The sequence below is a fragment of the Oncorhynchus mykiss genome, chromosome 20 (assembly GCF_013265735.2).
Source record: "Oncorhynchus mykiss isolate Arlee chromosome 20, USDA_OmykA_1.1, whole genome shotgun sequence".
NCBI classification, from domain to species: Eukaryota; Metazoa; Chordata; class Actinopteri; order Salmoniformes; family Salmonidae; genus Oncorhynchus; species Oncorhynchus mykiss.
The window spans coordinates 7,029,956-7,051,578 of NC_048584.1; the positions used below are offsets into that span (position 1 = coordinate 7,029,956).

The window sequence follows — 21,623 nt, forward strand, 5'->3', positions numbered from 1 at the left end:
TTTGGAACTAGTCCAGATGATTTTACCACCCACAGAGGGTTGCTACACTACAGTCTGGTGGCTGGTTTCTGTCTCTCCTTCCTGGAATAGGAGAGTCAGACACTAATGACTCTGTTCTCAGCTGATCACTGTTTACTTTCTGTTTCCTTTCTCCTGTGAGCTGCTATGATTGGTGGATTGTCAGATGGGAAGGGGAGGTTTAAAGGATGAGAGAAAGGTGCAGGGAACCATTTTGATTCAAGCACAACAAAGTTCAGACTGAAGTATATTATATCTACCTATCGACAATCAAAACAACCATTTGGTAAGGTGACATTTTCCTTTATAGGTTTGACTTGTCAATGAGGATAGCTGTTGTTAAAGGGATACTTCCCCAGAGTCAGATTAACTTTTGTCTGTGTGTCCAGTATGAAGGGAGTTAGAGGTAATTTTGTGATCCAATGCTAACTTGTACGGTTTAATTTAATATTCTGTGATCGGAGTATTTTAACAAAAATATCAGAGACAACATTTTTTAGCTTTAAGGTTACCATTGTAACCGGGCCACTCAGTCATCACATATGCCTGTGAGAATGTCACTAGTATAGGCTAGCAGTGGGAGCAAACTCAAACATTGAAAAGCAACCTAGCTTTTGAACAAAACCATTTTAATAGCCAAGAAACACGAGGACAAAGTCTCACTTTAGTAGACTTTCGAGTAAATTCGACCAACTTTTATGCCTCTGCCCATTGTTTCTAAAAACAAATCTTTCAGCACAGGCAGTGTTGCTGTGCGAGGTGGGATAGCTATAATGTTAGGATTCAGATTTCTTTGTGCATTTGCAAATATGAAAATAGATACTGCAGCATTTATTTAGTTATAGATCACAACTCGCACTTGTGCCCATACTTAACTATTTTTATTAAATGCTTACACTATAGAGCCCGGCGTGTTACCACACACCAACTTGACTGGTGAATTAGACATTCTTACCCGCCAAGGCCAAATCTACCCATGTTTGGCAGGTGGCGGGTGTTAATTTTAGGCCCTGTATATACATAGACTTCTAGTTATTACGAAAACGCTAGCTAGCAACTTCCTTTAAACTGCTCACTGAGACAAACAAATGGTATGAGTTCATCTGACATTGTGATAGTAGATAAAGCGCCAAAATGCCGATGTTTCCCTACCTCTCTATTCTTATCACGTTTGTAAATGTTTTACAAGTTAAATGTTTTGGCTGATTATTAATAACTAGGAGTAAGTTTAAAGCTGGACTGCTTTTAGTCTAGCTAGTTGACGTACCAATTGAATGGGATATTCTGGGTTCTTGTTTGGACCTTTTTAAACTCAGGTACTGTGTGTGTAGATGACAGTCATGAGATTGCTTCACTTTTACCCATGGTCTTATGTTATTTAATACCTGCTATTACACTGCAAACTCCACCCAGACTGACTCATACAAGCATTATCTCAAATGTTCCTTGTGTTTGCATCGAAAATGACCTTTATGTGCGTGTGTGTGTTTGTGTGTGTGTGTGTGTGTGTGTGTGTGTGTGCATTAGTGATGTCGGAGGCTGAGAAGGCCCAGAGGAACATCCTGTCCCTGGTGGAGCAGCACCCAGAGGGGATACCCCTGAAGAAGCTGACGGTGGCCTACAGCCAGATGTACCACTGCAACCTCACCCTGTCCTCCCTGGGCTTCAGCTCTACATCTAGCCTGGTGGCCTCTCTGGAAGGGGAGCTCTATGTGGACAAGGACCTGGTCTTCCACAGGAACCATAGAGGAGTCGCCGCAGCTCCAGCACAGGCAGGGGGAGACCAGGTTGACATATCCCGCAGGCCTCGGTCTGGGAAGGATCCACCATCGAGGACCCTCTCCCCCAGAGCTGTACCACTGAAAACCCATCCTCAGTCTACTACCCCGATCAGCTTTGGTTCTGGGTCTGATCCCCTACAACCGGCCCCAGGCTCTCGCTATGGGCCTCCCCCAAGCTCTGGATCCTCCCTTGGGGCTACCTGTCCTTCTATTCCCCCCTCTGCTGTCCCCCGCTCCTCCCCTCTCCTTTCTTTCTCCAGCACAGTGAAAGAGAATGAAGAGGTGACTCGGGAAGAGCTACTAGACAGAGTTAAAGAAGTATGTTCTTTTTAAAATCTGTTTTATTATAGAATCTTTCTAGGCTGTTGCTGGAAAGGGAATATTCTTATTAGAATTGCCTGGTATAAATAAGGGTTAAAAATATACTGTTCTTAAATCTGTCTTTTAGTTCCTATGAATGTTGCTTTTTGTATTGTAAAGTGGTTGGTGTATTGTTTTGAGTGCACGTTTAAATAAAGCTTGATTGGATGTGCTGTAGGTGATAAAGGTGTACCCCCCTGCCGCCACAACTATCGCCCAACTACAGAACGGCTACTTGCTGCGCTTTGGGAAGCAACTTCCTCTCCAGCAGTACAGGTCTCTGTATGACAACCATGAGAAACAACCTGCAGCAGCCTGCGCACTTGTAGTCCCGGGAAAGACAGGAGCAGAGAAACCAGCAGGTAGAGAGACCATCATAACTCATAATGTTAAGAAGTTGTAACTAAACAGCTGCCATGCTGGCTGGTTTAACATTAACTGTATGTGTTGAAATTACCTGTTAACTCTGATTTGACCCATGAACTCTCACTCACTCAACCACTCTCACACACACACAGCCACTTCAAAGAAGACAGAGCGTGAGGGACAATCTGCTCCTTCCACACCACTGAACAACGGATACGTGCAGGACCAGGTGCGCTTTAAAACAAGGTCCCCCCTGCTACAAACAACATCACCAGTTCCATCCTCGTCCCCGTTACTCTCCCAGCCCCCCATCACTCCCCAAATCCCCCAGCCTGGTACCTCCGCATCGGACTCCGACTTCCCAGCACTGAAAGCGGAGCTGAGGCTGACCAAAGCCCAAGAGCGGAGGCAGCTAGCTGTGGGACAGAGGGAAGGAAACTCCCCTGTCTTCAGAGAGGCCTACAATGCCCAGCTCAGGGAAGTGCATGGGGCTAACGTGCGAGCTGTGGAGGCGCAGGCTGAAGAGGAGGAGGAAGAGGATGGGATGAGGAGGAAGAGGAAGAAGGCTCTGGATCCTGAGGCGGTGAATAGTCTGGTGGAGGACGTCATACGAGACATCGCAGCCGAGGGAGAACTTGTCACCAGAGAGAAGGTGACAATCTTTCCAAGCTCCCCTTATTTACCTGTAATTATAACACACACAAAACAGTACAACTTATTTTCAAGTGGCACCATCTGGTGGACACTTTGGGATCTTCTGCTGTCACTCCAGCCTCTTTCTCTGCTTCTCAACCTAGGTCCCAGAGGGCCATTTTCCAGCTTGACTTTTGTTGTGTTCCTGGGATGGTTTTAACCTCTTCCTCCCTGTTCTGTCCTGTGCCCAGGTGATCTCCAGGGTGTGCATGCTGATGCAGGTCCGCACTCTGGAGGCAGGCAGGATAGACCTCCGCTGGCAGATACCAGCTCTGAAGGACCTGCAACGCAACCTTCGAGAGATCAACATGTTCATAGAGGTCAGGATACTCATACACACACATACAGTTGTGGCAAAATGTTTTGAGTGACACAAATATTAATTTCCACAAAGTTTGCTGCTTCAGTGTCTTTAGATATTTTTGTCAGATGTTACTATGGAAGTATATTTACAAGCATTTCAAAAGTGTCAAAGGCTTTTATTGACAATTACATGAAGTTGATGCAAAGAGTCAATATTTGCAGTGTTGACCCTTCTTTTTCAAGACCTCTGCAATCCGCACTGGCATGCTGTCAATTAACTTCTGGGCCACATCCTGACTGATGGCAGCCCATTCTTGCATAATCAATGCTTGGAGTTTGTCAGAATTTGTGGGTTTTTGTTTGTCCACCTGCCTCTTGAGGATTGACCACAAGTTCTCAATAGGATTAAGGTCTGGGAGTTTCCTGGCCATGGACCTAAAATATTGATGTTTTGTTCCCCGAAACACTTAGTTATCACTTTTACCTTATGGCAAGGTGCTTCATCATGCTGGAAAAGGCATTGTTCATCATCAAACTGTTTGTGGATGATAGAGAGAAGTTGCTATCAGAGGATGTGTTGGTACCATTCTTTGTTCATGGCTGTGTTCTTAGGCAAAATTGTGAGTGAGCCCACTCCCTTGGCTGAGAAGCAACCCCACATATGAATGGTCTCAGGATGCTTTACTTTTGACATGACACAGGACTGATGGTATCGCTCACCTTGTCTTCTCCAGACAAGCTTTTTTCCGGATGCCCCAAATAATCGGAAAGGGGATTCATCAGAGAAAATGACTTTACCCCAGTCCTCAGCAGTCCAATCCCTGTACCCTTTTCAGAATATCAGTCTGTCCTTGATGTTTTTCCTGGAGAGAAGTGGCTTCTTTGCTGCCCTTCTTGACACCAGGCCATCCTCCAAAAGTCTTCATGCAGATGCACTCACACCTGCCTGCTGCCATTCCTGAGCAAGCTCTGTTCTGCTGGTGCCCCGATCCCGCAGCTGAATCAACTTTAGGAGACGGTCCTGGCGCTTGCTGGACTTTCTCGGGCGCCCTGAAGCCTTCTTCACAACAATTGAACCGCTCTCCTTGAAGTTCTTGATGTTCCAATAAATGGTTGATTTAGGTGCAATCTTACTGGCAGCAATATCCTTGCCTGTGAAGCCCTTTTCGTGGAGAAGCAATGATGACGGCACATTTTTCCTTGCAGGTAACCAAGGAAGAACAATGGTTCCAAGCACCACCCTTCTTTTGAAGCTTCCAGTCTGTTATTCAAACTCAATCAGCATGACAGAGTGATCTCCAGCCTTGTCCTCATCAACACTCACACCTGTGTAAACGAGAGAATCACTGACTTGATGTCAGTTGGTCCTTTTGTGGCAGGGCTGAAATGCAGTGGAAATGTTTTTTGGGGATTCAGATAATTTGCTTGGCAAAGAGGGACTTTGCAATTCATCTGATCACTCTTCATAACATTCTGGAGTATATGCAAATTGCCATCATACAAACTGAGGCAGCAGACTTTGAAAATGTATATTTGTGTCTCAAAACTTTTGGCCACGACTGTACACGCACATATATATGCCAGAAGCACCTGCAACGCACTGTCAAATCAACATGTTCAGTTTGCACACATACGCACGTCCATTAATACAGTTTTTAAACTGAATAATCTGATCATTAACTGGCGTGTATCCATATCTCTCTCAGTCTGCAGAGGCTGTGACTGCGATGTGTACCCTGTATGAGTTGGGTCAGAACCTGGCTGGTCTGAAGAACAAAAAGCGTTTTGAGGAGCTGAACCTGGGGCCGCTGTGTAAACTGCCTCTCATCCATCGCATGTTCAAGATAGACAGCAACACCAAGGATGAGGACATTCACCAGATAGAGACTGTGGACATACTGAGGGTGAGAGAGACATTGAACACATAGATACTGTGGACATACATATATACATATATATATATATATATATTGAAATATCGTTTTCCTGTCTCCTGCTTCCAGAGTCTGCGTGTGTTCAGGAGGAAACAGAATAAGCCCAAGGTGGACCTGGCTGAGTTTATGAAGCACCTGTCTGACCAGTATAGCTGTGACTCTCCCTATGAACTGGGCATTCGTATACACAGCGTGGGCCTGCCCATAGCCGTAAGTTTTGAGCTTCGCTGAGGTGTCAGTTCCAAGTGTTGGAATATGGTCAGAGGTTATGAATCTGTATGAATCTCTTATTTGAAGTAACGTACATAACATAATTATTATTGTTATTATTATATCTCATTCATGTCTCCCCCCCTCTCCTCCCCCAGACCTTACAGAAGGCGGTGAGCTCAGAGCATGTGTGTATGGAGCGTGCCCGGGAGGCCATCCAGAGGGAGTTGGAGGAGGAGGTGGGGGAGAGGATGAGGAAGATGAAGAGGGTCGTGATGGAGGGAGCACAGGGTCCCGTCCTCTTCTCCTCTGTCGGTAGTGCCGAGCTGAGGAAGAAATACGTTACCATGACTGCAGCCGATGCCGTGCTCGAGGTCTTCACCAACGCATCCGGGGTCTTCAACCCCAAGATGACCAAGGTGAATGGTTGCTTAATTAAATGATTAACATAAGACAGCAATACAAAACTTATGGATGGTTGGTTGGATGGTCTTTGGTTGGGTCATTGGTTTAATCGGGTGGGTTAGAGCTGCGCGGGAAGCAAAGCCTGCAAGCCCTGTAGATGACCATGGCTCTGGGGTTCACTATTTTAACCACTCACTTTTAACTAACGTTTGCTGTGGCTGCTGTGCTTGTATGATGTTTCGTGCAGAATGCAGCCTTGGTGCACCATGGCTTGGTCTCCCTGTTGTGATCCTGTGCACAGTAGGAGTAAGTAAACCCTGTGATGTTGGTGCAGGGTTTTGTGCCATCATTTGCATGAATGCCTCAGAAGCGTTGTGGTCAAATTCGGTCCAGTTTCTTGTGCCACTCATTTCTTGTGATGTTGGAGGAGTTTTGTGCATACAGTCTCTGAAATGCCTCATAGGCTTTGTGTTCAGCTTTGGTCCAGTCTCTTTTACTGTCATCCACTGGTCTTTTCATTGCTTGAGCAACAGAGAATTTTTCACATTCCTCTTAAACTTGCATTTTGGCAGCTGATGCAGCCAGCTCAGCTTCCTTTTCAAAGAATTCCCTTTTTTGGCTTTAGTTGGGTTTCTTCCATGTTTATTTTCCAAAACTGCAGCTTTAGCTTTCAAAGCAGCGTGCTCATTCTAGCACTGGATGCACGTGACCTTGTTCTGGATGCACGTGACCTTGTTCTGGATGCACGTGACCTTGTTCTGGATGCACGTGACCTTGTTCTGGATGCACGTGACCTTGTTCTGGATGCACGTGACCTTGTTCTGGATGCACGTGACCTTGTTCTGGATGCACGTGACCTTGTTCTGGATGCACGTGACCTTGTTCTGGATGCACGTGACCTTGTTCTGGATGCACGTGACCTTGTTCTGGATGCACGTGACCTTGTTCTGGATGCACGTGACCTTGTTCTGGATGCACGTGACCTTGTTCTGGATGCACGTGACCTTGTTCTGGATGCACGTGACCTTGTTCTGGATGCACGTGACCTTGTTCTGGATGCACGTGACCTTGTTCTGGATGCACGTGACCTTGTTCTGGATGCACGTGACCTTGTTCTGGATGCACGTGACCTTGTTCTGGATGCACGTGACCTTGTTCTGGATGCACGTGACCTTGTTCTGGATGCACGTGACCTTGTTCTGGATGCACGTGACTTTTTTTTGATACAGCAGATACTGTCGTGTGGATCAATGGCCCGTCGCGATTCTGAGTCATTTTTAGACTTGGATGCACTTTCTGATCCAACAGAGATAATGTCATCTGGACCAATTACGCTTTGTAGGTGGGAATCGCCAATCGGCATGATCAGACTCTCCTCTTCAGGCAACATTTTCATAATTTTCGCCACCATCCATCAATGCTTGAATAGCATTATTTTTCTTAATTAACGTTCTGAGCTTCGGGCGCCAATCAACTTGGACGACTTAAATATCAACAGTGAATTTCCAATAATGCCGAATGAACCCATTCAAAGTTGAAGAGCTTGCGACATTTGTTTCCAAAACAGACGTGTCAAACATATCCAAACCAACAATCACAAAAGACCGGCTTAGCTTACACATTATACCGGTACTGTACTCACTGTCCTAAAAAAATTATATTGTCTCATCGTTGCAACTCACCAACGGGCCCGGGAGAGGCGAAGGGCGAGTTGTGCATCCTCTGAAACATGACCCGCCAAAACGTGCTTCTTAACACCCGCCTGCTTAACCCAGAAGCCAGCTGCACCAACGTGTCGGAGGAAACACCGTTCAACTGACGACCAAAGTCAGCCTACAGGCGCCCTGCCCAACACATGGAGTCGCTAGAGCGCAATGAGCCAAGTAAAGCCCCCCCCCCCCGGCCAAACCCTCCTCTAACCCGGATGACACTGGGCAAAATTGTGCACCACCCTATGGGACTCCCAGTCACGGCCGGTAATGACATCCTGGGATCGAACCACAGGCTGAAGTGACGCCGCAACACTGTGTTGCAGTGCCTTAGACCGCTGTGCCACTTGGGAGGCAACTCATGGTCTTTTTCGTTGGCAGTGCTGTTTCGATCCAAGCGGCGTGATAAATCTATATGAAGTGTAGAACTCCATTAAAACCTCTCTGGGATTGGGGGCAGTATTTTCACATCCGGATGAAAAGCATGCCCAAAGTAAACTGCCTTCTACTCAGGCCCAGAAGCTAGGATATGCATATGATTAGTAGATTTGGATAGAAAACACACTAAAGTTTCTAAAACTGTTTGAATAATGTCTGTGAGTATAACAGAACTGATTTAGCAGGCGAAACCCCGAGGACAATCCATCCAGGGATTTTTTTTTTTTTAGATCAATCTGTTTTCTATTAGATTTCTGTCAAGCCCGTTTTTAATAGAAATATGCTTGCAGTTCCTATGGCTTCCACTAGATCTTTAGAAATTGGTTGATGTTTTTCCTTTGAGTAATGAAGAAGTAGACCTTTCCTTTCGGAGTGTAGAGCCAAGTGGACTCTTCTGTTTTGGTCGAGCGATCTGAAGCTCGCTCCACATGGATTTTATCTGCTATTGAACACAGTTTATCCCGTCTTAAATTTTATCGATTATTTACGTTTTAAAATACCTAAAGTTGGATTAGGAAAGTTGTTTTGAAATGTTTGGACCAAGATTACAGGTAATTTATTAGATAATTTGTAGTCATGTTGGGCGAGTTGGAACCTGTCTTTTTCTGAATCAAACGCGCCAAATAAATTGACATTTTGGGGGTTTAACAATTCAATTAATCAAACAAAATGACCATTTGTGATGTTTTTGGGACATATTGGGGTGCCAACAGAGGAAGATCTTCAAAAGTAAGACATTAATTATATCGTTATTTCTGAGTTTTGTGTTTGTTTTGAGTTCTGAGTTTGTTTGATGGGGTGCTGTCCAAGAAGTTAAGCTTTATTTTGGTGTATTGCATTTGTGATTGTATAAAAGTTAAATATTTCTAATAATTTAATTTGAATTTGGCGCTCTGCCATTTCACCAGATGTTGTCAAATCGATCCCGCTAACGGGATTTGATCCATAAGAAGTTTTAAATGGCAATTGCGTATGTCACTAATGCCTTTTCACTAACTTCTGTAGGAGCTTCCTCGGCTTGTAGTTTTTCTTATTTTGCTGACACTTGGTAGGTCATGTGCTTTCAACAGTTCTTGCTCATACAGTGCACTCAGAAAGTATTCAGACCCCTTTACTTTTTCAACATTTTGTTACGTTACAGCCTTATTCTAAAATGTATTAAATAAAACATTTTGCTCATCAATCTACTTACAATACCCCATAATGACAAAGTGAAAACAGGTAAATGTATTCAAAATAAAAAAACAGATACCTTAGTTACATAAGTATTCAGACCCTTTGCTATGAGACTCAAAATTGAGCTGAGGTGAATCCTGTTTCCATTGATCATCCTTGAAATGTTTCTACAACTTGATTGGAGTCCACCTGTGGTAAATTCAAATGATTGGGCATGATTTGGAATGTCACACGCCTGTCTATGTCCCACAGTTGACAGTGCATGTCAGAGCAAAAACCAAGCCATGTGGTCGAAGGAATTGTCCATAGAGCTCCAAGACAGGATTGTGTCGAGGCACAGATCTGTGGAAGTGTACCAAAACATTTCTGCAGTATTGAAGTTCCCCAAGAACACAGTGGCCTCCATTCTTAAATGGGAGACGTTTGGAACCACCAAGACTCTTCCTACAGCTGGCCGCCCGGCCAAACTGAGCAATTGGGGGAGAAGAACCTTGGTCAGGGAGGTGACCAACAACCCGATGGTCACTCTGACAGCGCTTCAGAGTTTCTCTGTGGAGATGGGAGAACCTTCCAGAAGGACAACCATCTCTGCAGCACTCCACCAATCAGATCTTTATGGTAGAGTAGCCAGATGGAAGCCACTCCTCAGTAAAAGGCACATGACAGCCCCCTTGGAGTTTGCAGAAAGGCACCTAAAGTACTCTCAGTCCATGAGAAACAAGATTCTCTGGTCTGATGAAACCAAGATTGAACTCTCTGGCCTGTGACAAGTGTCATGTGTGGAGGAAACCTGGCACCATCTCTACAATGATGCATGGTAGTGGCAGCATCATGCTGTCGGGATGTGTTTCAGTGGCAGGGACTGGGAGGCTAGTCAGGATCGAGGGAAAGATGAACAGAGAAAAGTACAGCGAGATCCTTGATGAAAACTTGCTCCAGATAGCTAAGGACCACAGACTGGGGTGACCGTTCACCTTCCAACATGACCACGACCCTAAGCACACATACAAGACAACGCAGGACTGGCTTCGGGAGTAGTTTTTGAATGTCTTTGAGTGGCCCAGCCAGAGCCTAGACTTGAACCCGATCGAACATCTCTGGAGAGACCTGAAAATAGCTGTGCAGCAACGTTCCCCATCCAACCTGACAGGTTGAGAGGATCTGCAGAGAAGAATGGGAGAAACTCCCCAAATACAGGTGTGCCAAGCTTGTAGCTTCATACCGAAGAAGACTCAAGGCTGTAATCGCTGCCAAAGTTGCTTCAGCAAAGTACTAAGTAAAGGGTCTAAATACTTATGTAAATGTGATATTTGCAAAAAAAGTTTTTGCTTTGTCATTATGGGGAATTGTGTGTGTAGATTGAGAATTTTGAGTTTCAAGTAAGACTAGCAATTTTAGTGTAAGGCTGTAATGTAAGAAAATGTGGAAAAAGTCAAGGGGTCTTAATACTTTTCAAATGCACTGTTTGCCCCCGTGAGATTGCCTGTGTTTCAACTTCTGGCAGAAATCCAATGCATGATCACTGTCACAGAAAATGCAGTGTTTCTTAACTCCTCTTGCTTTAAAAAAAATAATTAATTAGCCGTGGCAAAACCAGTTACACAATTTAAGACGCACATCCAAAATCCCATAGAAAGTCAAGAATCCAATGGTTTGATGAATAAAACTTTTAAAGTGTATTTGTAGAATCCAAAATGATAAGTACAAGGTAAACAAAGGATCCAATATTCAATTTAAACTAAAAAGATCAAGGTAAGACATGTGTCTCAAATCTTGCAACTGGTTTTAAGTTCATCTAAATGGCACAATATGACCTAATAAACAAATATTTGCATAAAAGAAATATAGGAACTGGCTCCAACAGTTACAAATGTTTAGATTTTTAAAGGTCAAACTCTGACCCTAGAATCCCTCCTCCCTCTGACCTAAGTCTTCCAGAAACCTCATTAACCTTCTCTCTGTTACCCCTCAGAAGGCTGCTCTGATCCCTCTTTTTCTGCTAGGGGACTTTGTGTAAAACTTTGGGATTTAGCTGGTTATCCCCCATGACATGTCACATCATGCCCTGGTTTTTATTTGAGACTAGGTGACAATTCCACTAAGCCCCTGCTTCGGTCCATGAGCAAGAGGGGGGGGAGTAAGAGAGAGGTGGATCACAGTCAAATGAGTGTGTGAGCAACTGTCTCTTCTCTGCGTATTAAGGAAATGTCACCATAAGTAATACTTGCTAATTGGCTAATCCTTAACAACGCCATAGGAAAAAGTTTTTAGGGAACAAAACGCTGGCTGGCTAGCCTGCTTCAGCTGTAGCTGTTTCAGCCTGATGCTGAGTTGAATATGTTCCACTGTCTGGAGTTCTGACAGTGGAACCAGGCACTTGTAGGCTGAGTTCCTCTGGCACGATCTAGGCCAGGGATGGACAACAGTCCTGTTTTCTGTTTGTTGTCTTGTGGAAATGATTCATATGGATAAAAAGACAACTCTGGACTACACTTGAACGTCTAAATCCTGAAAGTAGGTATGAATTATAGTGGACCTATATATTTAGAAATAACTGCCCTTTTTTTTTCTGGCCCACATTTTATTTGACAAACAAATCTGCCCACACCGTCCTATTTAGGATGATGTCTTGTGTCTCAGAGGTTATGGTTTTCTCTAATGCCGTAATGTGACTGACGGAGTGTGCTGTCATTTCCTGTCCAGTCAGTGCAGGACTTCATGCTGCGTGTGTCAGCTGACCGTCTGGCCAGGGCCTTGTTCCAGCTGGCTATCTGTGGGGGGTCGCTGGCTGCCCCTCAGGACCTGGTGCCCAAAGAGAAGCCAGCCAGACACACTCAGGAGAGGAGAGCTGAGGAGAAAACACAGGCTACACCACCCAGCGAAGGTAGCTGCTAACATCACTCATTATCAGTGTCTCACTTCGTATCAATGATAAGATTAAGTGTAGGTTGGGAATCTGGATCTTGAAATTGTCAAAGAATACTATCATATCATATGACCGTGAATGTACAACAATGACCTTTGTGTTTACGTGTGTGTGTGTGTGTCTCAGCCACAGTCAAGCAGGTCCTGATGGAGAGCCTGTCCAATCACAGCTCTCCATTCACCCTGGCCCATGTGGCGTCTCTGGAGAGGAAGTTAGCCAAGCACTTCCAGGTCACAGAGTTCACGTCTCTGGAGCAGGGCTCCTTTCTGGAGTTCCTGGTCAAACATGCTCAGGTAACATAAACTACTTCTCTTCTAATCTTTGTCTGTTCAATCACTCTCCTGTTCTTCTCCTCTCCTGTCACCCCTCTTCCTTCAGTGGTCATGAGGAAAAAGATGCGAGGAGAGGAACCGTTCTAGACTGCAGTTGCGTGTCCCAAATAGCACCCTATTCTCTATATAGTGCACTCCTTTTGCCTGTGCTCTGGTCAAAAGTAGTGCACTAAATAGTGATGCACTAAATAGGGAATAGGGTGTGATTTCAGACACAGCCTGATACTTCTCATTCTGTATTGATGAATCCATCCTCTCCTCTTGTCTGTGTGAAGGTCCTGCAGGAGACAGTAGGCAGTGCTGTGGTTGTGGGCAGCACTAGTGGTGGTGGTGGTCAGGACTGGCAGGGCCAGGGATGTGGCTTCAGACCCAACAGACAAGACGTGTTTGAGTTTATCAAACAGTGTGGCACGACATCAGCCAACGAACCAGACGGGGTGAGTGAGACGCGTGGTCACACACACACACACACACACACACTCCTATTGATTGCTATGATTAAAAAAAGTACATAAATAAAAAAACTTCTAAATGTCTAACTTCTAAATGTCTGTACTGATCATGTTTATTGATCTCTCTATCTCTGTGGGTGTCTTTCTCCCAGCTGTCCCACGTCGAGTGGTGTCTGAGAGCCCACTACGGGGTGAGGGACAGTCGAGACCTGGGGCTGGGACCTCTTAGGACCTTGGTGGGACTGGTGCAGCGCCAGAGAGAGCTCAGTCTGGGAGGAGGGCTCAGCCATGTGCTCTACGAGGCAGCCCTGCTCCCCAGAGACACCAGGTAAGATGCAAATGGCACTCTATTCCCTATATAGTGCACTATCCCTGCACTATGTAGGGAATAGGGTACCATTTGGGACTATCTCCTACAGTACAGTACAGTGGAATGTTTGAGGCAGATTGGGTGTAAAGTCGGCCTTTAATTGGACTGATCAAATCAAATGTCAATCTCCTTTTCACTTATCTTAAACCCCTGTTCACTCTTTCTCTCACTCCTTCCATGCTCTATTACTCTACCCCTTCTCCCCCCTAGCAGTAGCAGTAGTGTAGGTGAGGCCCAGCAGACGGTGGGTATCCTAGGGGAGGTATCTCAGACCCAGGCCTTGTCCTGTCTCCTCTCCTGCCCTCTACTGGATGAGCTGGGTCAGTGGAGCCAGTGGGAGCTGGTCTTCAGGCCCCGCCACGGACCCCTTAAGGACTTCATTGATAGGAACGCTGGTAGGAACCATACATAGCAATTGCAAATTGACCCCCTAGCCCCTACAGTCTTAGACTGGGGTTGTAGTGTTACTGTTAGTAATGTAACTGTTGATGGCCAATAATGTTTGATCATGTTGGTGGGTTTTTTTTTGTTCTAAATTGAACATCGGTACAAAATTGATCATAATAAATATACATGACATGTCCATCTGTTGTGGGGCAGCGAGCACAGACCTGTCAGCGTTGGAGGTGTCCCCAGGTGTTCTCCTGCGAGTCACCACCTCTACAGGGGACAAGCTCTTCTCCCAGGCAGCCATGACCCTTGACCCCGTGGGCACGGCAGGACACCTGGTCTCCATGGTGGTGGCTGATGGGACAGCCAACGCCCCCACTGCCCTCCTGGCCAATCACATGGAGAGCTCTCTTGCGGCGGCGGTAGCGAAGGAAGGTAAGAAGGCGATTGGAAACTTGATATCATGATTATTTGCATCAATCCAGTGTCTATGAGTGCTACAGAAACATTTCTCACCTAAAAGGTATCTTCCTGGTGTGCGCTTGCATTAAATTAAAGGGTAACTACACCCATAAATAAATGTTTCTTAGATTTTTCACATACCTCCAGTGGTCTCCTGATGTGGTTTAAGCATTGTTGTGGACTTAGAACATCTACTTATGTTGTTTTTCTAAGACAAAATGGTGATTTCCAGGGCTTGACATTCAAGTAAATTTGCCAGTGGCACACCGGACCAGTACCAGGTGAAACTACTGGCCGAATGAGGAAATTACTGGCTTCGGCCAAGAATTGTATTTGTCACGTGCTGATTACAACAGGTGTAGACCTTTCCGTGAAATGCTTACTTACAAGACCTTAACCAACAATGCAGTTTTAAGAAAATATAGTTAAGAAAAATATCTACTAAATAAACTAAAGTAAAAGATTTGAGCAACAATAAAATAACAATAAGGCAGGGAGTACCGGTACCGAGTCAATGTGCGGGGGTACAGGTTAGTCGAGGTAATATGTACATGTAGGTAGGGGTAAAGTGACTATGGTACAGAGGTCCTGGTTGGCAGGAAGCTTGGTACGCACTAGCCTCAGTAGCTCCTTGCGACCGAAGGCTGAGCAGTTGCCATACCAGGCGGTGGTGCTCTCGATGGTGCAGCTGTAGAACTTCTTGAGGATCTGGGGACCCATGCCAAATCTATTCAGTCTCCTGAGGGGGAATAGGTGTTGTCGTGCCCTCTTCACGACTTGGTGTGCTTGGACCATGATAGTTTGTTGGTGATGTGGACACCAAGGAACTTGAAGCTCTCAACCTGCTCCACTACAGCCGCGTCTATGAGAATGGGGAAGTGCTCAGCCCTCCTTTTCCTGTAGTCCACGATCATCACCTTAGTCTTGATCACGTTGAGGGAGAGGGTGTTGTCCTGGCAGCACACGGCCAGGTCTCACCTCCTCCCTATAGGCTGTCTCATCGTTGTCGGTGATCAGGTAGCTAGCTACATGTAGGTAGGCCTAGGCCTACGTAAACCTTTTTTTGCTAATAAAGACGTTGCTGTGTAGGATGTCTGATATTTAAAAAAAGACTGAAAAGCAGGTGGGGACATTTATCCTGTGATTTTGGAATGCGCGTGCCTGTGTTCAACTCTGAATTGATGATGACTCTGGCGTGAGTATCTAGAACGTACTGAGGCGGGGCTCACTCGAGACAGAGAGGGAAGGCTTTGACATTCTTGACTCCGCTTGGAAACCGGATGCAGGTTGATAACAAGTTTGAGTGTCAAACGTAAAGGATTAAATACAAATATACGGCAATATGAAAGCTTGATTAACTGGCCCGGTGTGCTCAGCAGATGTTGCCGGGCCAGCGGCAGCCCCGAATGTCTAGCCCTAAAATTGAGAGCAAAACCTGAAAACATTTTGAAAAAACATAAACCTTGAAAACGAAAACGGAGAAAACAGAATTTGGGGATAAATCGCAATCGGACAAAAGTTGTATTGTGCCCTAGGATCTCTGTAAAGTCTGTGTGAGGGTGGTGGTGGGGTGGTTGTGAACAGAAGTCCAATAAGAATGTTTTATATATATATATATATATATATATATATATATATATATATATATATATATATATATATATATATATATATATATATATATATATATATATATATATATATATATATATATATATATATATATATATATATATATATAAATCATTTATAAGATCGTTTCTTCAGATCTGTCACGGGCTGAGGAGGACGGGTCGTGTTTCAGCTCTGTGGCTCTCTTCCTCCTGGACTGTCTGATCCGCATCCCCACCAGAACCTGCCGGGCCCTGCTGCAACAGGTCAGCGTTCAAGTCACAGGTTGTGTCTGAAATGGCACCCTATTCCTTTTATACTGTGTTACTTTTGACCAGGGCCCAAAAGGGAGCCCTACAGTTCATATTCAAAACCAGCCATGAGTGGAAAGAAATTCTGTAATCAATTTGGACCTGTATAACCTCTCTCCATCCCCGTCCTTTCAGGTGTTTCTGGAGCCCTTCTCTCGGGTGCTGGGTGGCCAGGCCAAGTCTAAAGCGGTGCTGCTGTCTACAGCCCGGTCCAACCTGCACCACCTCAACTGTCTGCACCAGCTGGGCATCGTGCTTGGCATCACAGACTGGGTCAAGGACTACCACACCAAGCTCAGCCCACCACAGAACCAGGACCTGAGCCAGAACCAGGCCCAAACACCACCAGCCGACCAGACCAAGGTCAGAACAGGGGAGATTACCATAAGTGATGGGGTCAATTCAGTTTATATCTAAAATGTAAATTTATTTCATGAATTGAATATTGTCCATAGTTTTTTATCTGTTGCTGTTTTGTTTTTATACAGTGTAAAGCTCCACTTTTTTGCTTTGTAAAAAATCTTCCCCCTTTGCTCTTTCTTATCCTATCTCCAGCCTGCTCCTGTGGATTCTGTGAGCAGAAGTCTCTCTCAGACTCTCAGTGAGGATGAGGAGTTCCCAGAGGACTACAGCTCTGACTCCTCCCACCCCACTCAGCCACAGCATGCAGGTGAGTTTTAGAAAATCCCTAACCAAAATCATTATTATTTACAAAAAAATTAAAATTGCAGTGCAGTTATCACAAAACTACTCCAAACATCATCATAAAGGGATTTTTTTATTTACAAATACCTAATTCAACAATGCTGTAACGTTAGTAGGAAGAGATATGCATCTTTCCTGTTTTGTTTTGCCATGAATATTAGAGGTCGACCGATTATGATTTTTCAACACCGATACCGATTATTGGAGGACCAAAAAAAGCCGATACCGATTAATCGGCCGGTTTAAAAATAAATAAATAAAAATGTATTTGTAATAATGACAATTACAACAATACTGAATGAACACTTATTTTAACTTAATATAATACATCAATAAAATCAATTTAGCCTCAAATAAATAATGAAACATGTTCAATTTGGTTTAAACAGTGCAAAAACAAAGTGTTGGAGAAGAAAGTAAAAGTGCAATATGTGCCATGTAAAAAAGCTAACATTTAAGTTCCTTGCTCAGAACATGAGAACATATGAAAGCTGGTGGTTCCTTTTAACATGAATCTTCAATATTCCCAGTTAAGACGTTTTAGGTTGTTGTTATTATAGGAATTATAGGACTATTTCTCTCTATATCATTTGTATTTCATATACCTTTGACTATTGGACATTCTTATAGGCACTATAGTATTGCCAGCCTAATCTCGGGAGTTGATAGGCTTGAAGTCATAAACAGCACTGTGCTTCAAGTATTGCGAGGAGCTGCTGGCAAACACAGGAAAGTGCTGTTTGAATGAATGCTTACGAGCCTGCTGCTGCCTACCAAATTTCAAATCATAGACTTAACTATAATATAATAAACACACAGAAATGTGAGCCTTAGGTCATTAATATGGTCAAATCTGCAAACTCCCATTTCGGGAAAACAAAAAGTTAATTCTATCAGTGAAATAGGGAACCGTTCCGTATTTTATCTAACGGGTGGCATCCAAGTCTGAATATTGCTGTTACATTGCACAACCTTCAATGTTATGTCATAATTATGTACAATTCTGTCAAATTAATTACGGTCTTTGTTAGGAAGAAATGGTCTTCACACAGTTCGCAACGAGCCAGGCGGCCCAAACTGCTGCATATACCCTGACTCTGCTTGCACAGAACGCAAGAGAAGTGACACAATTTCCCTAGTTAATATTGCCTGCTAACATGAATTTCTTTTAACTAAATATGCAGATTAAAAAATATATACCTGTGTATTGATTTTAAGAAAGGCATTGATGTTTATGGTTAGGTACATTGGTGCAACGACAGTGCTTTTTTCGCGAATGCACTTGTTATATCGGCACCCGTTTTGTGAAGTAGGCTGTGATTCGATGGTAAATTAACATTGATTATTTGCAACGCAGGACAAGCTAATTAAAACTAGTAAAATCATCAACCATGTGTAGTTAACTAGTGATTATGTGAAGATTGATTTTTTTATAAGGTAAGTTTAATGCTAGTTAGCAACTTACCTTGGCTCCTTGTTTGCACTCGCGTAACAGGTGGTCAGACTGCCACGCAGTCTCCTCGTGGAGTGTAATGTAATAGGCCATAATCGGCGTCCAAAAAGGCCGCTTACCGATCGTTATGAAAACATGAAATCGGCCTTAATTAATCGACGTGTACGACAGCGTGTTCCAGTTCCCGCCAATATCCAGCAACTTCTCACAGCCATTGAAGAGGAGTGGGACAACATTCTACAGGCCACAATCAACAGCCTGATCAACTATGCGAAGGACATGTCGACCTGCATGAGGCAAATGGTGGTCACACAAGATGCTGACTTTTTTTTTACCCCCTTTTTCTCCCCAATTTCGATCTTGTCTCATCGCTGCAACTCCTCAACTGGCTCGAGAGGCGAAGGTCGAGTCATGCGTCCTCCGAAACATGACCCGCCAAACCACGCTTCTTAACACCCGCCCGCTTAACCCAGAAGCCAACCGCACCAATGTGTCAGGGAAACACCGTTCACCTGACGACCGAGGTTAGCCTGCAGGCGCCCGGCCCACCACAAGCAGTTGGGGGGGGCTTTACTTGGCTCATAGAGCGCGATGAGCCAAGTAAAGCCCCCCCCCCCCCCCCCCCCCCCGGCCAAACCCTCCTCTAACCCGGACGACACTGGGCAAAATTGTGCACCACCCTATGGGACTCCCAGTCACGGCCATTAATGACATCCTGGGATCGAACCCCAGGCTGTAGTGACGCCGCAACACTGCGTTGCAGTGCCTTAGACTGCTGTGCCACTTGGGAGGCAACTCATGGTATTTTTCGTCGGCAGCGCTGCTTCGATCCAAGTGGCTTGATAAATCTATATAAAGTGTGGAACTCCATTAAATGGCAATTGCTTATGTCACTAATGCCTTTTCACTGACTTCTGTAGGAGCTTCCTCGGCTTGTGGTTTTTCTTCTTTTGCTGACACTTGGTAGGTCATGTGCTTTCGACAGTTCTTGCTCATACAGGGCATTCAGAAAGTATTCAGACCCCTTTACTTTTTCCACATTTTGTTACGTTACAGCCTTATTCTAAAATGTATTAAATAAAACATTTTGCTCATCAATCTACTTACAATACCCCATAATGACAAAGTGAGATTAGGGCCTAATGAATTTATTTAAATTGACTGATTTCCTTATATGAACTGTAACTCAGTAAAATATTTTAAATGTATATATGTTGCGTTTATTTTTGTTCAGTATAGTTTCTAGGCCAAACCGTTCAGATGCTACAGACGATTTTGTGAGAAGACTGATTTTCGAGATGTCTCATGGTCTGACAAACACCGCTCTAGCTCTGTCACCTGTCACCGCAGATGTCTCATGGTCTGACAAACACCGCTCTAGCTCTGTCACCTGTCACCGCAGATGTCTCATGGTCTGACAAACACCGCTCTAGCTCTGTCACCTTTCATCGCAGATGTCTCATGGTCTGACAAACACCGCTCTAGCTCTGTCACCTTTCATCGCAGATGTCTCATGGTCTGACAAACACCGCTCTAGCTCTGTCACCTTTCATCGCAGATGTCTCGTGGTCTGACAAACACTGCTCTAGCTCTGTCACCTTTCATCGCAGATGTCTCATGGTCTGACAAGGGGGGTATTAATAAGCTAAATGTAAAAAAAAAAGAAATCTGTAGATTTCACAGGTTGAAAAAGGAACAGAAAGAAACGATACAAACCAGTACTTTTTTTGGATTCAAACTGGTTCAAAACTTTATTTTGCTGGTCGGAACTGTTGAACGAAATGAAAAAAATAGTGGTTCTATTCAGAACAAAACTAAAAATATATATTTTGGTTCCAGCCCCTGGTTTAAATGTTAAGATACATGTTACATTTGTCACATCCCTAGTAGTCAAAATACAGTCAGATTTCTAACAGATCTTCGTCCTTCAGAGGGCTGTGATGAAGAGGACGATGATGATGAGTTATATGAGCTAACCTCTGAGACACTCGGAGACACACACACCGAGAGAGACGGAGATGAAGCCTGGAAGGAAGGGAAGTCATTGGCTGAGCCTGAGAAAGCCGACAACGCTGATAGCCAATCAGAGAGCAGAGTGGATTGCCACAAGGACATAATTGATGACATCAGGTTTGTCTTTATACTGCCTAATGCATAAAATGATACATTGCATGAATAGAAACACTAACCTGGTTTCACAATGCTGTCTGTTACAGGAAGAGTGAGTTTGGCATTGGAGTAGAGCTAAATGAGGAGGGTCAGAGGTTGATGACTGTTCACCAGGAGAGGCTGGGGCGCAGTCTGGACCGGCTGTCCACTGAACTCTACAGCAAAGACACACACTTTGTACTGGAACTCATACAGGTGACTTGACTCTCTCCTCTGTCTCCCTCTCTCGCTTTCGTTTCTCTCTCGGTCTCTCTCCCCCTCTCCTCTCTTGTTTATCCCTTTATCCCTCTCGCTCTCTCTCTCTCTGCCTGAGCTCATCCAGGTGTTTTGAGATCTACTGTATGCAATGCACTTAGAATGTGCTTTCTTCATTGTGCTATTCACAGAATGCTGATGATAACAGTTACCCGACAGAGGGGGGCCCTGTCCCTGCGCTGGCCTTTGTTGTGGAGAAAGACTGTGTGACTGTCCTAAACAACGAGACAGGCTTCCAGGAGAAAAACATCCGGGCCATCTGTGACGTGGGCCGCAGCACCAAGGGCAAACACAAATACGGATACATAGGTAACAGCTAAAAGAGTTTGAAACCCTATTGGTAACCAATCTAAGACCAGATCTGAGGTGCACCAAAAGTATTTTCTCAACGGTTTCTCCACGTCTTTCTCCTTCCTTAGGTCAGAAGGGAATAGGTTTTAAATCCGTGTTCAAGGTGACTGACTGTCCTGAGATCCACTCTAACGGATTCCATCTGTGCTTCGACAAGACCAGTGGCCCCATGGGATACATCCTGCCACACTGGGTCGACGACGAGAGACCTCTCAACACACACCTGGCCAACCACACACATACCAGGTTAGTGGTGGTATCTCTCACACACCTGGCTGACGACACGCACACCAGGTTAGTGGTGGCATCACTCACGTACAACAAACTGACTACACACACACCTGGCCAACAACACACACGCACCAGGTGAGTCTAATAACATCATCTAAAACCAGGTAAAACACACACACACTTGTGTGACAACACATACATACACCAGGTGT

General features: G+C 44.6%; 1 protein-coding gene across 3 annotated transcripts in view; it reads left to right on the top strand.

Annotated features, from left to right (window-relative positions):
• The window catches only part of wu:fj29h11 (protein NO VEIN), a 58,650-nt gene that overhangs the window by 14,273 nt on the left and 22,754 nt on the right, over positions 1–21,623 (top strand). For 2 of the 3 annotated variants that reach the window (XM_036955675.1, XM_036955676.1), the window contains 20 exons: positions 1,546–2,117; positions 2,338–2,521; positions 2,678–3,177; positions 3,410–3,538; positions 5,228–5,425; positions 5,525–5,665; positions 5,824–6,084; positions 12,097–12,277; positions 12,446–12,612; positions 12,927–13,088; positions 13,256–13,431; positions 13,684–13,868; positions 14,074–14,298; positions 16,093–16,202; positions 16,383–16,610; positions 16,803–16,917; positions 20,337–20,535; positions 20,622–20,769; positions 20,961–21,138; positions 21,249–21,426. In XM_036955675.1, coding sequence (XP_036811570.1) covers positions 1,546–2,117; positions 2,338–2,521; positions 2,678–3,177; positions 3,410–3,538; positions 5,228–5,425; positions 5,525–5,665; positions 5,824–6,084; positions 12,097–12,277; positions 12,446–12,612; positions 12,927–13,088; positions 13,256–13,431; positions 13,684–13,868; positions 14,074–14,298; positions 16,093–16,202; positions 16,383–16,610; positions 16,803–16,917; positions 20,337–20,535; positions 20,622–20,769; positions 20,961–21,138; positions 21,249–21,426 — 4,237 coding nt within the window. Of the gene's footprint in view, positions 1–176; positions 305–1,545; positions 2,118–2,337; positions 2,522–2,677; positions 3,178–3,409; positions 3,539–5,227; positions 5,426–5,524; positions 5,666–5,823; positions 6,085–12,096; positions 12,278–12,445; positions 12,613–12,926; positions 13,089–13,255; positions 13,432–13,683; positions 13,869–14,073; positions 14,299–16,092; positions 16,203–16,382; positions 16,611–16,802; positions 16,918–20,336; positions 20,536–20,621; positions 20,770–20,960; positions 21,139–21,248; positions 21,427–21,623 lie in introns of those variants that run through there. The other variant, XM_036955677.1, reaches the window with a different exon arrangement.